This window comes from Nelusetta ayraudi, unplaced genomic scaffold (genome assembly GCF_046127955.1).
Source record: "Nelusetta ayraudi isolate G7.1 ecotype Tasmania unplaced genomic scaffold, CSIRO-AGI_Nayr_v1 ptg000173l, whole genome shotgun sequence".
Taxonomy (NCBI): Eukaryota; Metazoa; Chordata; class Actinopteri; order Tetraodontiformes; family Monacanthidae; genus Nelusetta; species Nelusetta ayraudi.
In genome coordinates, this window is record NW_027466222.1 from 785,462 (window position 1) to 802,867 (window position 17,406).

Sequence of the window (17,406 nt, forward strand, 5' to 3'; positions counted from 1 at the left end):
CCGTCCAGTTGTCACATGACACTGCAGCAGTTTGATACGAGGATGTATAGAGCCGCTTTACCATGGTGTTATGTAACAGCCATGCGAGAGCTGTAGACAAACCGGAGGCGAAACCCGCTTCGAACAGTACGAGAATAAAATACTGAGGGGAAATAAAGAGAGTAAAAATAAATACATTTAAGTTGATGACAAAAAAAATAGAATCATTACATTAATTTCCTATTTATATTCTTTAAATATTCCATACTGTTATAAAATATAGATATTTTGTTTCAAAACTTATTTACACATTTAGATTGCAACCAGTGGAAAATAATGAGGTTTAAGCTATGTGTTAAGATAAAGGGAAAGCTGGCTTCTAAATGCACAGAACAACAGCCACAAACATACCGGCGACGTGATGTTTCTGTCAATGTGACCTTTAATCTTTGACATTACATCTCATAAATAATTAATTATTGCTTTCTCTAAACTGTATTTAAATAATAATGGAGGCTTGATCATTGTGGGTTACAGAGTGCTTGTGGAGCAGTACAGGAGGCAGCGTTTCCATCAGTCTTCAGCGGTTAAATTAACTGTGACAATGACATAAAACCCGGTGTTTGCGTGAACCTGTGCTGTTTCCATCGTCTACAGACAGCTCAGCCACTCTGAAGCAGTGATTGTTGAAAGTTCTTTGCTCAATCCATGGTTTATGGTCAAACACAAACAAGATGCTTTTTTTTTTTTTTTACAAGAGAAATATGCCACAGATTCATTATACCATATTAACAAATTGGCACAATTCTATCAAAGATCTAAATGCAGCAAAAATATTTACAGAGAGAATCAAAGCTTTCTGACAAAGTGACAAAGACTATTTCAACTGACACAACTGGGGCACCAGTTTTGCTCCTTTTCTGTCTTCCTTTCTTTCTTTCTTTCTTGTTAAACCAGAAGAGCTCAACTCTGCAGCATGACCTTAAATTGAAACACAGTATACACAAGCAAGACGTTACACGGAATACCAAGAGCATAATAATACATACTGTTGTAACATATCATAGATACCAGACGTTATTTTGAAGCCAGATGCACTAGGATATGCAGTAAATGAAGTCAAGAAAAGTTTCCATATGATAAGGCCTGAGTACTTGTATTCTGGATCACGACACACTAACACCGACATGAAACAAACAGTCAGTTTTTGGCCATGCATGTGCTTGGTTTAGAATTCAAGTGCAAGCAATTGGGGAGTCAGGGGGCAGTTTGAGTTGTCCTGGGGTCAGGTAAAGCAGAGGATGAAAGGCGTTCAAAATATTCTCTGTGGATGTAAGATTATAAGACTCTCTATTTCTCCTTGGGGAAACAGAATTTCACAGTGTAAACAAGCATAGGAAAAAAAGACAATTTCCTGAAGCAAGTACAGTATTTACCACGTTTACATCAGTGAGCAAGGAAGGATGTTTAGAACTCAAGTTGCCAGTGACTTTGTCGAAATTCACAGTTCTGCCTGGTGTTGAAAGTCACGTCTCAAGTGTCTCTAAATGCTCGTCCTTTTCCCACAGATGAAAAGATGAATACTTGATCCTGTTTCGCATTCCTGAATTGAGTGACAGGGGGCTGAACTCTGGGTCAGGGTCAGAGCTCGACTCCTTTAACCAGCGCCGTCTCCAGGGTGATGGTGAACTCATTCAGCGTGTGCAAGATGCGCGAAAAGGAGCGGACAGCAGCACAATCCCGAAGCAAAGCGCCGTCCTCGTACATCCGCCCTGTCAGGGGCAGCTCTGCCAAGAGGGGGAGCCAGTGGGAGAGAAGCCGGTCCCTGTCGTAAACAATAGGTCAATCATCAGTAACGTTCCTCCAAGCCATTCATTACATTTCCTGTTGGGAAGAACTCTCATCTGTGAAGAATTAATGCTTTCTCCGAGCAATAATCTAAACGTTGTGTTCTTTCAACAGATGGGCACCATTACTCCACCATCAGAGGACACTTCATTGTATAAACTTAGAGATTTATTCTCTGCATCTGATCCTCTTCAGAGGGGCAGGCTGCTTAGCTGTGCCTGGCGGCCAGACCCAGATCTTCATCAGTGCAGCGACTGGATAATAACTCTAGGATGCATGTCTCTGACTGTAGGGGAAACGAGAGAACCGGGAGGAAACCCACACCAACACGGAGAGAGCGAGCAACGCCACTCCAGGAGATCGAACTCAGGACTTGAGTGTTGTGAGAAAACAGCGTAACCGCCGTGCCAAGTTCCGCGCCAATAAAGTTGGAAAAGAGAAATTAAAACCAAGGCTGCCAGGAATGTTGTTCTATTTTTCTTATTAGATAAATTAAACCTAATCGGCGACTGCAACTTGTGAGGTCATTATTCTAACAGCAAAAAAAAAAAAAAAAAGAATAAATAGCCAAGCTGCAGTTACAACCAAATGAAAAAAAATAAAATAAAAGTCATTTACCTGATTCCAAGGCAGACAAACAGCTGGAACTTGCCCTCTTTGCCAATGTTTCGTGGTGAAGCGTTGATTGCGTTGACGTAGTGGCACATGAGTTCACAGGGTGGAGACTTTGTCAGCGCTGGGCAATGCAGCTCTCCCGTCTGATCAGCTGTCTCGATGGATTCCACAACCTTCTCTGTATAAAAGAGTCAGCGGCCATCAGTTATTTATATCCTACAGCGGTACGAGACCGACAGAGGACAGAGTAGAAAAACATTTCAATCAAGCTTCCTGCGCGCAGTCAGATGAGTAAGATTCATATTCATGACCACTGGGTGGAGACAGAGAGCTGACATCCAACAATAACAACAACAACATCTCTTCAAATCATCTGAAGATTGAGGTGCTTACCGACAAAGTCCCACACAAACACGTTCCTCTGGAACAGACGACTGGATTTGATGCCATGCAGGAGGAAGTTCTCCAGCGCAGGCACCAAGCCTCCCTCCCCACACAGCAACACCGTCACGTTTCCCCTCTGGGGGAACACAGTTAGCACAGGCACTGTAAGCAAGACGCCCATCTTTCAACTACAGTGAATCCCCTCATATGTATAATAGGAGGTCTGGTAATATTGCAAAGCCCTAGAGAGCACAGAGCGGGAGGGTTCATCATTTAGTCAAAGGAGGTAAACAAAAGATCAAATGCTTCGACATTAAAGCCTGTGAGCTAAAAAGACATTTTTACAATGAGCGGAGCGCCTTTTAAGAATAAACAAGCGCGATCCATCCAATCTCTTTAGGGCTTTTAACTCGCAGCCGAGATGAAAGAAGCAGTCTGATCCACATATGAGACAAATGAGGGCCGGGCTCGAACAGTCAGGGCAATGAAGCATGCTGGGAACAACAACAGCAGCATCATATTTTTTTATTTTATTCAATTATTTTTCCACCACCATTCTACCTCTAGATGTTTTTATATATATATAAATTTATTTATTTTATTTTTTATTTTTTTAATTATACAGCATAGCAAAGATTGCTGTTATCTGGAGCTGAGCATTTCGTTGTATTAGAAATCACTGCTGTGTTTGCTTTTGCGATGACAATAAAGAAAGTCTAAGTCTGAGTATCATGTCGCTGTCTGTGTATCACAGCCACGTACTTCCTGTTCAGGTTTGTGGAAGTATTTCACAAGGTTATTCGCTGCCTCCCGCACGTCCTCATGCACCTCAGCCGACTGCATTCCTGACAAGATAAATAAAGAGGTGTTAAAAAAGGAAATGCGGAAGAAGAAAAAAACCCCTGTAGACAAGGACATGGTCTAAACAGGAAGGTGGTCCACTGAATCAAATCTCCGACTGTAGTGAGCACAACAGCAAGTAGGTCAGCCATTGTGCGAAGGAATGCAGCGTCTGTCAGAACGTACTGCTTCGGCCGGCCAGTGATCCCAACACCATCCGCATGCTCTGGGAGGGGGACGCCAGCTCCGGGGGCGTCCCTGTCCACCTTCCAGCCTCCTCCTCCGCACCAGGTGACACCAGCTGGCCAATCAGAACTCTCTCCAGGCTGCCGTCGCCCACACCTTTCCCCAGCCACCGGCCGCACGGGAACCTGACGAGAAGGAAGGCGGTGGCATCATCGGATAGCAGCTTTATGACGGAAGCACATGGCAGCTATTCATGAATTCATCTTTTTTGACAGGAAAGGATAACAGATAATAAGATAATGAAAATAATAAAAAGAGAAACAACTTTAAGGTTGTCAGTGAAACCAAGCTCACATGAAGGATCTTACTTGTAGGTGTGTCCAGTGATCTCATTATACACCATCACACAGTCGATCAGACACTTGGCCAGCAGGCCTGAGTTGTCGGTTCCCAGCTGCAGGGTGCTCAGCCTGCCCAGGTTCGTGCACTGAGACGGAGCAGGAAAACCAGATTAGACGTTGAGGGATCACGAGTCCCGATCAGGAGGTCGAGGTGATCAACACGGCAGCGCACAAACCTGGAAAAATATCTCCTGCGTGTTCTTGGATATCTGTCGAAGCCCCGAGTCACCCAGCTCTCCCGACACACACACCCATGGATTGACTGCGGCCATGGCGATGCTCAGCTTCTTCATGGGTATGATGACAACACGATAGGGGATGCCTGAGGACACACGTGACATGAAGAGCAAGCGTCAAACACCAACTCCTCGACTGGTTCAACTTCCCGTCGGCGTGTTTTACGTCCTTCCAGTTCAAAGTGAGCAGGACTCACTGATGGAGGTGAAGACGCGCGAGAAGCAGAGATAGTCCACAGTGTTGAGAGAGAGCAGGTGGAACAAAAACTGCTCCCTTTCTTCTTCGCAGAGCAGGAACGCATGAGGTTTATACAGGAGCCTGTTGGGGAAGAAAGGACCAGGACCGTCAGGATGATTTCATTTAAACTAAATACGTAAATATTCCATTGATTGTGAGGAAATGATGACCTCAGCAGCTGCTGGTTGGTGAGCAGCTCCTTCAAGTGTTGGGACAGCATTTTCTTCTCCAGAGCCAGATGGATCCAAGCCCGAGCCTGGCCCACCTCTGACAGACCCTCACTCATGGTCTGAATAAACCTGGTGGGGGCAGCAGATACAGATTAGAATACGAGATTGGATTGTATAAAACCGGCTTTACTGCATGTTACTGATATATATAGATTTGGAAAATTGAAAGCTGACAAAAAATAAAAAAATGACATCTCAGAAACTAGTGAGAGCTAGAAAAAAATTAAAGCAAACCTATCAACGTTATTTTTTGTGCAAATAATTCTGTTTCTGGCTGTATTTACCTCATATCATGTATTAAGGATCCCCTGAGAATTAGTGGGCCCTCATCTAACGACCTCTGCTCCAACCCTGTACACCCTGAAGAGACAAACACCAAAAATCACTCATCTCCACACACACACACACACACACACACACACACACACACACACACACACACACACACACACACACACACACACACACACACACACACACACACACACACACACACACAGCAGTGTTGTGCTCTGACCTGGAGACTCAGCTGGTGGCTCTGCCTTCACCTGAGCTGCCTGGTAGTGAAGCAGATGAGACCACAGAGCCGACTTGCCCTGTTGGGAATGAACACATCAATATTCAGTCTGCTCATCTTTCTTCTGGTTTTCATGGTGTGTGCATGTGTGTGTCTGCCTAAGCGCACACACACACACTCCCAGCTGTTTTTTATAGGTCACGTGCCGATGCTGTCTGAGGTGTCTGACCTGCTTCAGCTGCAGACCATGGCCCCAGGTTCTCTCCAGCAGGTCACACAGGCCATGGATGAGTGTGTTCTCCTGCAGGCCGGTGATGCCGGCCTCCCCCTGTCCCAGTTCCACGCTCTCCTTCCCCATTCGCTCCATCAGCATTCGTTTGGTCTGAAAGGACAGGACAGCGTTTTACGGGGCTTTGACTTCAAACCACAGCCGCAGGATTCTGAACTCAGCCTCTGTGGACGCGCAGAGACCAGAACTCTCACCTTCAGCCGACACTCGCTCAGCAGCCCGTCCACAAACTCCCGGTGAGTGTGGCTGACCGCCTGAGGCGAAGGGTCCAGCAGCTTGGACTGGTTCTTCTTTGCAAGTGTGTGCTTCTGCTAATTAGAACGCAAAAAAAAAGGTTTTAATTCAGATTCAGGGTCACTTTGATCAGCATCTTTGTCCACATGTCTCCAAACAGAAGGAAGTACCTGTCGCTGTTCATGTTCCGCTCCGGAGTGTTCTGTTACGGACGACCTCTTGGCGTCGGACCTCCGTGATGCTGTAACGCGGCTGGACCACCTGTTCATCCACAGCAACGCAACAAAGGTTTTAGTATTCAGGATTCACAACTGCGTTTTGGTATTTAATGCTCACATGTGTGAATTTGGTGGATACTAATATTGCAAAAACGTTTTTGTGCTTTTAAGGAGATCTAGCAAATTATTGCCAACTTTAGACAAACATTTTGAACGGTTTAACAATTCAATGCAACTGCATCCAAAGGTTTCAGTTCATAGTTGGACGAACTAATGTAAGCTTTTGCAACTGGCTGCAGCTAATTAAACGTGACACCTTGCTTAGGCCAACAATATGTTGACATGTTTGGCTATTCAGTCATTTAATTGGTCAGATTCATTTTCTAGTTGTCACTACAACATGCAGTTCAACTATTAAATCGTTACTTTTTGATTGCTTACAGTATTTAGAGTGCACATAGATGAAGAAAAAGGTTCGTAAGGACAATCAACCAAAAACCAAGGCTCACTTGTTAGTGTTTTGTCCCTGTGCGAGCACGTCAGCCTGCAGCTTGGGGAAGTAGCCCTGCTGGTGACGACCCTGGCCGATCCTCATGTCCAGCAGGTGGGGGTGTATGGCCGTGTGGTCAGCTTTCAGCAGTCTGCGCTCGATGGCCTGAGCTGCACAGACAAGCGCAGCAAAGACAAGGACACCAGGTGAGTTCAGGCATTTCAAAAGATAGAAAGAAAAAAAGCCATCACGGTGAAGATTTGTGCTTGATTTTTAAAATCAGAACTCCAGCTGGTTAATGGCTGCAAAGATTGTTGATTTACGTGGAGATTTATGGGGAGTTCCAGAACATATTTTACACAAGTGTGTCATCGCACTGATATTTAAGAGCCAGTTCCACGCACAAATAAGATGAATCAACCACTTGAGGGCTGTAAAGCCGCTTCAATCAGCTGAGATGCAAACTGTTTCTAGGACAAACGATTTGATGCACAGCTGAATTCTTCAGCCATCTTTGTCTTTCGCCCTCTTTCCCTTTTCCATTTCGAAAACACTCCTCCCAAATCCTGCCAGAGCCTGATCCTCCCCTTTGTGTGTCAGACTGCAGTTTCCCCAAAACCATTCTTCAATAGGAATTAAACAACAGAGAGACTGAGAGAGAGAAAATGGTGGCTGCAGAAGAGACAATTAACATACTGCACAGTAAACCCAAACAGATGGTAACAGATTTGTAGATTCCCTCTTGGAAAATCTGGCATCTGCTTCAATCAGACCATTCTGCCCAATCTAGTGACTGGGGATTCCATCCATCTCCTGGCTGCACTCCATCAAAACACAGAGATGAATTGGGAACACCCCCCCCCCCCCCCCCCCGGGTTCCTCTGCAGAAGGTAAAATGTAAAAAGCAAATGAATACTAATAAAAACATATAAAATAATTAAAACTAGTTAATACTTTAATCCACATATGTCAACAAAATCTCAATAAATAACAAAAGTCCATCTGTTATTTTTTTGCTGTAAGCACTTTTTAATTTTTAATAATGTATTCAGGTCTACTGGAATCCAGAATGGAAAATTAAAGGTGAAGAAGTGGAATACTGGCAGAATATTGGAATATTACAGTAACCGACTGTGTGTCACGGTGGTGACTTGGTGTGAGAACGGATCATGTCTCATGCACTTTGTCGCCCAAACCCTCCTCCGCAAAATGTGACCTGTTCATGGTGGTACCTGACTCAAAGATGGAGGTGCACTTCCTGTAGCGGCCGCTGCGCGAGTCCTCCTCATCCGTGTCGTACAGTCGCTCTCGTTCCAGGCGGCTGTCGAACAGCTGCTGCATGGGATCTCTGTCTGCCCAGCGCGAAATCACCTTCCCGTCCACGAAAGAGGAGAACATGGACGTCTCCAGGAAGCGGGACAGGAAGTGCAGGTGTGCAGCAGGCTGAACTGAGAGGAAGGAACCCTGGCACAGCAGCAGGACAGACGTTTCAAACAGAGACACAGAACTTCTGCATCCAAAGAGGGTGGGGGGTCAGGGGGCGGGGGGAGGGGTCACGGTCATCCTGATTGTTAGTCAATACCAACATAAATTTCCTTAACACGCAGCATGCATATATGCAAAAAAGCTAATATTAGACAGAGTTTTCTTAAAGACCTTTTAGTGACAATTAGTGACAATAATATATACATTTTTTAAAATCTTTTTGAAAAAAGCTGAGACCCCCTTAAATTTTGCTTTGAGGCTTCTAGGGGGTCTCATGGGTTGAATATGTGTATTTCACACACTGTCCGCAACCCACTTTTAGTTAGAGTGCACTAGAATCATCATCATCACTAGATGCAAGTACCTTGTCAAAGTTGAACGTCCCCTCTCGGTTACTGAGCCAGGAGTCCAGGTCCAGAGCGCTGTGGATGACAAAATCCTCGTAGCGGCCGAACATGGCAGCAAAGCGTCCGGCGAACACCTCCCTGAGCTGAACGTTCAGCTTGGCGGCCTTCAGCTCCTCTTCCTCCTCCTCAAAGACACGCTCCAGCACCTTCCCTTCCTCGGACTTCTTCCCTTCGCCGCACCTGTGCGCCAGCGCCTGCAGCCTCTCCAGCGCGGCCAGCTCCTCGCCGCCAAGGTTGCCGTTCCTGCGGTCCTCCATGAGGTCCTCCAGCACCAGGCTGCTCAGGCGGGAGGAGGTGGCGTCGGGCTCGGTGGTCGCGCCCCCTTGAGGAGGCAGCCCGAAACGCAGCAGCACCTCGCTCAGTTCCTGGATTAGTTCCGTCTGCTCCGGAAACATGGGCAGGTCCTCGGGGGCGTCGACACGGTGGTTGTCAATGTCCACAAAGCAGAGGTTGGCCTGGATTGAGACATGGGGGAAACAGTGAAGAAATGCTTTCCAATCATTGCTCCATCAGATGATTTCATAACGTCATGATGTATCTTCTGGGTGGTGCAGTGGTTAGCGCTGCCGCCTCACAGTAAGAAGGCTGTGGGTTTGAATCTGGGCCTGGGGCCTTTCTGTGTGGAGTTTGCAGGTTCTCCCTGTGTCTGCTGGGTTCTCTCCAGGTTCTCCAGCTTCCTCACACACTCTAGAGGCATGTATGTGAGGTGAAATGAAAACTCTAAATTGTCCATAGGTGTGGATGTGAATGTGAATGATTGTTTATCTTTTTATGTGTCCCTGCGATGAACTGGCCACTGGTCCAGGGTGTCACCCTGCCTTCACCCTGTGACAGCTGGGAGAGGCTGCAGCAGACCCCACAACCCTGAGCTCAGGAGGAAGCGGGTATTGAAGAGGGATGGATGGATGGATGGATGGATGGATCTTCTACTATAGCTGGATTTTCACATTAAATTAACAAGAGAGACGTGATATATTATATTCTTGGCATCTTATTGTGATAAGGCCTCAGTTGATATTCACACACGAAAAGGATTATCTAATGATGACGGTTATCATCTGTGAGGGAGAAATGTAGGAAGATCATCTCCCCATCACACTGAGAGGTAAATTAGGGGGGGAAAAACAGCTGTCAACAAGCTGCTGAGCAAGGAGGACAGGCGCCGATTCTAAAATACTGCTTGTGTAAGCGGCTGCGCAGCGACGCACAGTCAGCAGCGACCTTCAGCACAGCAGTGACCTCAGTTTTCAGCCTCGAGGTCAGAAGCAGACAGCGTGTTTCTCTGCACTGCCTCCTCATCAGAACATCGATTCATTTCAAGACTCCTTTTCACAGTGTTAAAGAAACATTTCAACCAACCATGTGTGGTTAAACAATTCCCCATTTTCCTGCTAATTAACGCCCAAACATCCTTTCACGTGACTCCGGGAATACATGATGATCCCTAATTCTCATGAATTATTCATGGAGCCCCATTATTTCTTTGGAGCTGTGGATCTTTGCTTCACGCTCCTCCCCGGGGCTCTCTCTCCACTTCCACTGCCTTGTTTCTGGGGCAGGGCCACTTCAAAGGCGCCTCAGTGAGATATTCATGCATCACAAAGTCATTTTTGGTTCACAGTTTGATTTATGGGAAGCAAGAGCGACTGTGTGTGCTGGACGGGCCGCAGGCAGCCGGCCAACAGCGTTTAATCACGCATCTTCACACACGCTGGCCTGGTTTGGTACCTCGTGCGGAAAGTGGAGGGAGGACTGCTGGGCTCCGTCCCGGCGCTGGAAGCCCATCAGGAACGGCACGGGAGCGTCCAGCAGGTGATGCAGCGGTGCAGAGATGATGGGCAGGTAGATGTGCTGCCACTGGAAGGGGAAGAGCAGCGTGGTGATGCACTCCGACACCGTCATCAGACGCTGGTAGTCTGAGGAGAGACGAGAGTGAAGACGCTCGTTGGAGTGGAATTTAATGAGGCTGTTTACAGGAGCTGCTTGAGGAGAGACTTAATTTATACTGACAGGCTGCAGGGCCCTGCCCAATTAATGACGGAGGCTGTTTCATAGTCATTAAGGCAGAATGACAGATTCCCCGTCGTATTTCACCGCAAACCCGTCTGTCGGCTTTCTGCAGTCGTCACATCAAAGAATCTATTTTCTATGTCTTTATGCATCTTTATACTTATTCATATTAATGGAGCATTCTGATCACATATTTGTACAATGTTATTAAAGCCATGATGTTAAAATAGAAAAGCCCGAAAAAGTTGCTTTTTAAAATATGCCGACTACCTTTTAAATTCAGATATGAATGATATTTTCTCTACAATTTAGCCTATATTTTCTTTTTTCATCGACTTGATAATCTTTATTTATGAGTTCTACATTCTACTCTCTCAAGTACGCTGATGAAATATTGTAAAAAAAAAATCTATTTAAAATATCTTTACAATACTTTTCAGCATGAAAACTGTGCTCACCATGGGAGTAAAGCAGGACCTGAGTCTCCAGCAGAGCGCAGGTCAGTGCTTTCACCATGTTGTCCACACCCAGCAGAGAGAAGGCTTCTCCCAGGGGATACTCCCCGAGCGGGAGCTCTCCGGGCCCGGGCCGCTGGCACAGGATGGGTCCCTGCACCCCGTGGAACTTCAGAGACCTGCCAGGAGGTGGCAGAGGCACCTCATATAGAATATTGTGGATGTAGCTCTCCAGAGGGAGGGGCGGAGGTGTGTGTGACGTCACGGCCTGGTGCAGCTGAGACAAAAACTGTCGAGCGGCTTGGAGGAACGGGAGGGGCGTGAGGAGGCAGAGGGCTTTGGACACAAACAAGGTGTCGCGAGTCGGGTCGAAGCAGCCACTGCAGCCTTGACAGCCGGACACGCTGGGCAGAGACTCGGCGTCCGACTCGCCCAAACTGCTCACCAGGGAGTCCATGCTGGAGGTGGAGGGCGAAGAGGCCGAGGAGGCCGAGGAGGAGGACGAAGAGGAGGCGGACGCCGGGGAGTGGTGCTCCACGTGATGCATCTGGGAGAGAGTCTGCATGGCGGTGATGATCTGAGCGCTGGTCACCTCCTCGTAAAAGGTGTGGACGAAGCCGTAGGAGCGCGTGCCATCATCGAAGGACATGGTGAAGGAGTGGAACTGAGGCTGGAGGCCGTCGGCCTGCGTGCGGAAGGAGAGGCCTCTGGGCAGGCAGAGCTGAGCAGAGAGGAGCGGAGAGCAGGAAGGCTTAGGACAGAGTCATCCTCTCACTTCTTTGATCTTTCATTAAAAACGTTTTGTCTTCAAAAGAAACAATTTGAGTGCATGATCGAAATGATCAAACATGTAGGATTGAACAGTTCTAATTAGGTTTCAGACAACAGAAAGGCACATGGGAAGCAAATAAGGTTCTATAAAGCTACACCCAAAATTGTTTTTGATTTAGGAAGAAATTCATTCACTTCAATGGATCATTTGGTTTATCTTCCATTGCATTTCTACTACACTTCAGGTCTCAAAACTCATGAAATCACATGAATTGTATATTGAAAACTGATGACAAAGACAGTGTTCAGTAATGTCTACAGTGAAGCCATTCAAAAGAAGTTCTGATTGGATTAAAAATGTTGAAATGAGATAGAAAATGAGAGAGAAAATTCCTTTTAGCCACTCTTTCATCACTCTGACCTGCTTCCCAACAGAGAGAAATGTGCATGTTCTGTGACTGAAAAAGAAAAAAAGAGAGCGAGCAGGCAGCAGAAAAGAAATGTGATGCAGTCGCTTTTGTTATCCTGAACCACTTTGGCACAATGTCCTCGTCCTCAGACTGGAATCAGGCACAGAAACACTGTCCCTGAGCACAAGGCACATCGTGTTCTTCCTTATCATCAGCAGCGTGATGAGCGCAAAACAAATGTCATCAAGCACTTTGCACGCAGGCAGAGGTCTCACCATGTTGACGGCGTCTTTATTGAAGGGGTTCCTGTCGGTGCTCTCGGGGTAGTGCACCAGAACCTTGGACTTGAAGGAGCGTCGGATGGGGCTCTGCTCAAAGGCCTCCCCTGAAGCACAGACAGCACACAGACAGAGTGACATGGTGGCATTTATCAACTGAATGAGGTTCATTGTGTTTTCATAAAAATATATACGATTAGTGGCTTTTTGTGTTCTATAACAGACACACAATTATTTGTGATACCAGCTGATATAAATGTGTCGCACAGCACCAGCCAGGTGACCTTCTGAGGGAGACGCCGATGAAACATCTCAAGGCTCAAAGATAGCATCTACAATAATCATGTGTCTGTTATCGAAGAAAAAACACTAATTATTGTAGCGTTTTTGTGATCGGGTTTGCTTGACCTCTGACCTTTGCCACCGTCCAAAACCAAACTCATTAGGCGATGAAAGGCGATGAAAGGGGACGGCGTCGAGAACATCACCTAACCCCGGCAACTTTGATTTATTAGAGTGCGCAGACAGAATGACCTTGTCTGCCATGAAGCAGTCTGCAGCGTCGAAGGAAAAACCCTACCAAGAGTTACGTAACCTCACTCATTACCATAAAGATGGAATGGAGGGATGGAGGGATGGAGGGATGGAGGGAGCACAACAACACAACACGCCTCATCCCTAAAAACTCTGCAGCAGCAAAATCCTGTTGGGGGTGTCAACAGTGAGGAGCGCGGCAAAAACTGCAGCTCCAAGTCAGGAGGCCATCATTTCAAGAGGCAATGCACTGTTTGTTTGTTTTTAAACTGTAGTACATATCTTTTTAAACTGTAGTACATATCTTCAACTTCTGAACCACCTCTCTGCTCTCTTCGGGTGAGCTTGTGTTCATCTTGTGTTGGAAAGTTCTTCACTAACTCGGCCGCACCATCGCGGCTCCAGCTGTGTGCCACTGCGGTGTACGCAGTGAGTGCGTGAGCAACGTTTTTATTATTCATGCTCTGTTTAAAAGGAATGCCCTTCAAGCACTCTCCACCGCACTTCCGCCGGTTCTAACCACTCCACCATTTCTTCTTGGCGCCGCCGCTCGGCTCAACGTGAATGAGATCACTGCAAGAGAAAAACAAAGCCACTTGTCCTCGCTGTCAGCTGCAGGATTTGACGCACCTGGTTGGTATTCAGGATTATCCATCACCTCACCTGCTCACAACGTGACGTTCACCCTCCATTTTCTCAGAGAGAGACAGAGAGACAGAGAGGAGACGGTGCTGCAGGCGAGGGGAAGGATGCAGCACGGCTTTCAGAGTCGGAATGGTGGCTGGGAGGTTGGAGCTGGGGGGTGGGGGTGGGAGACGGAGCGTGCGGTGACAAGTGGGGGAGTGCGTTTGTTCGCCATGGAAACCGACTGTGGTGGGCGCAGAGAGGCAGGACGGAAGCCACGCAAGAACAAGAGCTCGAGCTCAGAGGTGAAGACTGAGGCGGATCTCACCAGGAGGCTGCGTCATCAGCGGTATTCATGAGGTGACCCAAATGACCCCAGCACACACACACACACACACACACACACACACACACACACACACACACACACACACACACACACACACACACACACACACACACACACCTTCGAGTAGATGTTCACACTGAAAGGTTCCCGTAGAAAACAGCAATAAGCCAGTTGAGTTGGAGCGCTGGGAGGGAGGTTTGTTGAAGTCTGAATGAAAGCAGAATGGCCTGCTTTGGGAAGCTGTGATTAGCCTGTTTCCTCCTCTCAGCATGTTGAATAGACACTCAGCCATGTGAGAGCCGAGCCACATTACAGCCAATAAACCTTCCCAGAAATTTAGAATAATTATTAGCACTATTCTTTTGCAACAGGCACGTGACTGTTTCAGATGTTATCGTCGTAACTTGACATGTTTTCTGCGGTAGCTTCGGTCTTCCTCAGGTCACCTGGGTGGTGCTGTGTGACGCCTTTATATCAGCTGGTATCACTGCTGTGATACCAGCTGGACCAGTCAGACCAGACCAGCCTCGCCAAAATTATCATTTAAGTTTTTTATGTTTGAAAATTGTGAAATCAGAAATCACCCTGAAATCTGGGGGTTACATTTCTGATTTGCCTTGCCAAATATTGCCTGTTTCATCCAAAGCTCCAACAAAATCAAGCAAATTTGGGGAATTTTTTCCTCATTGAATTCAAGGCTGTCTGACCCATACCATTTTCTATTGAAGAAAACTCAACATTCTTCTCCTTATTCTTGAGCTCCTTGACATCCTCCTTCATAATATCAGCGTTTTTTTGGAGGACAAACGATGCTTCGTATTCACCCTACGATTTAGACATTCATCACAGAGATGCTCGGCCCCCACTGGGAGCCCCGACTGGCCCTAAAACAGGCGCTCAATCTGTGCTGATTGAGCAGCAGTAAGAGGTAGACATCTGTCCTGCTCTGCCACTGAAATACCCGCGCCGGCCCATCCATCAAATCATTACTGGGGTTGATGGGGACAGATATTAAGAGAGCAGGGGGATTAGAATAAAGCAAACGTCAGCTGGTCCTGACGCCACCTTATGGCTCAAAACCCTTCAAATCAGGCTGCCTTTGATTACAACTCTATCTGACCATTCGGGGAGAAAGGGGAGAAAAATGTTTACTTCACGTCATTGTGCGATGCGATGCGAACGTTCATTCGCTCACAAGAGCTGCGTGCTCAAAATACAACGCGCAGGAAGATATACACCATGATGTATTTGTGTAGCCTCGGGTCAAGGAGTTCTCTCTCTCGGCTGATGTCACCCCCCCTGTGACCGTCACGCAGCTCCAGCGGGCACCCAGGCCGCGGCCGGTCATCGTGCCAGCGGGCAACGTCACGTGAAATTTGATTAGGCTGCAGGAAACACAGAGGCGTCCATTGAGAAGCCAACAAGAGCAGATTGTTTCTCGGTGGGCATTCACTAATTACACACATGCACAGAGATACTGTATGAGCTTGCGCACACCCACAAGAAGAAAAAAGAAAGCCCACTCAAGTGCACTCCCAGAGGTGGTGTCCATTGCAGACGATGTCCAGTATCTCCTGCCTGACTGACGCTTATAGAATATGTATGTAGAGAGAATGGTGACCCCGTGAACGGATCAGAGACCCCCCCTGCCCACACACACACACACACACACACACACACACACACACACACACACACACACACACACACACACACACACACACACACACAGCTCACTCTCCGCAGTGGGTTCTGGTACGACCGGCTGTTACATAAGCAGCTTGCTGGAGCACATATACACCCGACAGCAGTGCTGTCACTCACGACGGGGAGCCGGCTATCAAAGTCAGCCACAACTCTATTAATCTGTCGCAGAGCTCCGACACGATACGTAGGAGTGTTTAAACCCACCACACATTACACATCGTCCGCAGGAGATGGTGTAAGAGAGAATAAATATATATGAACCATAAGGGAGGGAGCCATGTTTCCCGTGACGATCTGCCTTTGTCGAGCGAGAGCCCAGCGAGTATCCAGGGTGTGACTACAGCCAGAACCTGGACTTGGCCATTCCACATGGATTACAAACATTTTGGAGCAGCTGTCTGCACGAAATGGACACATATGGTTTCCCTGGTGAAACAAAGGGTACACAACTGTGTGTGAGCTTCTGGAGGAAGAGCAGGAAGAGGAGGATGATGATGATATACGCTCAGCCCCCCACCAATTGCCGTCTTCCAGCTTCTCTGGAGCGAGAACAGGATGTTTTTGTCCTCCCCCTTTTAATTAGACATTTTTATTATGTGCCCTGTTCCTTTGTGGAGGTTCAGCATCAGATGACTTGCAGAAAGGGAACGTAAAGCACTATCTCCTTGCACTGTCTTTTTAAATATATGACACAATACCACAGTAACACAACACAAAGAGCAGAGCTGTTATATATTAGTCCAGGCACATCATAACAAAAGAGAAAATGGTGGCACGGTGTCCTTATTCACAGCCATCATTCCTGCAGCAGGTTCAGGAAGAAAATGACCATTTTCCCAGATTGTTTGCGTTGTCATTTTCAAATTAAAAGCATCATAAAAAAAATTAATTACAACAAGTTTACGGCCTGAAGTGTCGATGGCCGAGTACATGTATATATATAAACCATTGTGCACAGCCTGTCCTCACATCGTGTCAACAACGCTTTGAAAGCAAAGGAAACGCAGCGTCCAATCAAAACATAGAGCCATTAAAACGGATGTCACCCCCCGACACCGACACATAGGCGTGGGAATGCGGGAAGATCACACGAATCACGGGCTCAAAAACGCATCGTGAAGTGTAGTGCGTGTTTATCTCACGCAACGTGTCGCTGCTTGATTATTTTCTTTCGTGTACCTGCTCCATCGTCCGGCTCCAGGCCCGTCTCCGAGTCCACTCCGCACACCACGAAATAGTGGGCGAAGCGGCAAGAAGCCGATCCGGTGGCCGCAGCGCTGCCGCTCATCCTCGGGGCGGTGCGGGGCGGTGCGGTGCGGTGCGGTGCCTGGTTCTGTGCGTGGGGACGGTTCACTGCTCCGGGGCTGCGGGGATGGTCATCGCTCAGGCGGTTTAATCCGTGAATCTTCGGTCCGTTCGTCCGCCCGGCGTACACTGGCTGAACCACGGCGGTGTGTGTGTGTGTGTGTGTGTGAGGGTGTCAGTGTGTGTGAGACTGTGACGGAGTGTGAGTGCGTGTGTGTGTGTGTGTGTGTGTGTGTGTGTGTGTGTGCTGCTCCACCGATGGTCTTCTCGTTTGTTCGGCGAGCGAGGGGAGGAGGCGGTGCAGCCCCGGTGTCACGCCGAGATCTGCGTTCCTGCGAGATTTGCACGCACCTCGCGGGAGCGCGC

General features: G+C 47.5%; 1 protein-coding gene across 2 annotated transcripts; it reads right to left on the bottom strand.

The window, feature by feature from the left end:
- Positions 1-672: 672 nt before the first annotated feature.
- Positions 673-17,285, bottom strand: LOC142880843 (DENN domain-containing protein 5B-like). 2 transcript variants are annotated; one of them, XM_076014809.1, is made up of 21 exons: positions 16,915-17,285; positions 12,519-12,628; positions 11,066-11,783; positions 10,326-10,513; positions 8,555-9,052; positions 7,938-8,169; positions 6,725-6,875; positions 6,168-6,258; positions 5,958-6,071; positions 5,704-5,856; positions 5,475-5,553; positions 5,242-5,317; positions 4,898-5,026; positions 4,687-4,808; positions 4,430-4,575; positions 4,221-4,339; positions 3,853-4,037; positions 3,589-3,671; positions 2,836-2,962; positions 2,446-2,620; positions 673-1,804 (listed from the first exon to the last, which is right to left on the bottom strand). In XM_076014809.1, the coding sequence occupies exons 1-21, from the start codon at positions 17,021-17,023 to the stop codon at positions 1,621-1,623; spliced, it is 3,789 nt and encodes a 1,262-aa protein (XP_075870924.1). In that variant the 5' UTR covers positions 17,024-17,285; the 3' UTR covers positions 673-1,620. The 2 variants fall into 2 exon arrangements, with proteins under 2 accessions (XP_075870924.1, XP_075870923.1); XM_076014808.1 differs by having other exon boundaries at positions 5,958-6,074.
- Between the last annotated feature and the right edge of the window lie 121 nt (positions 17,286-17,406).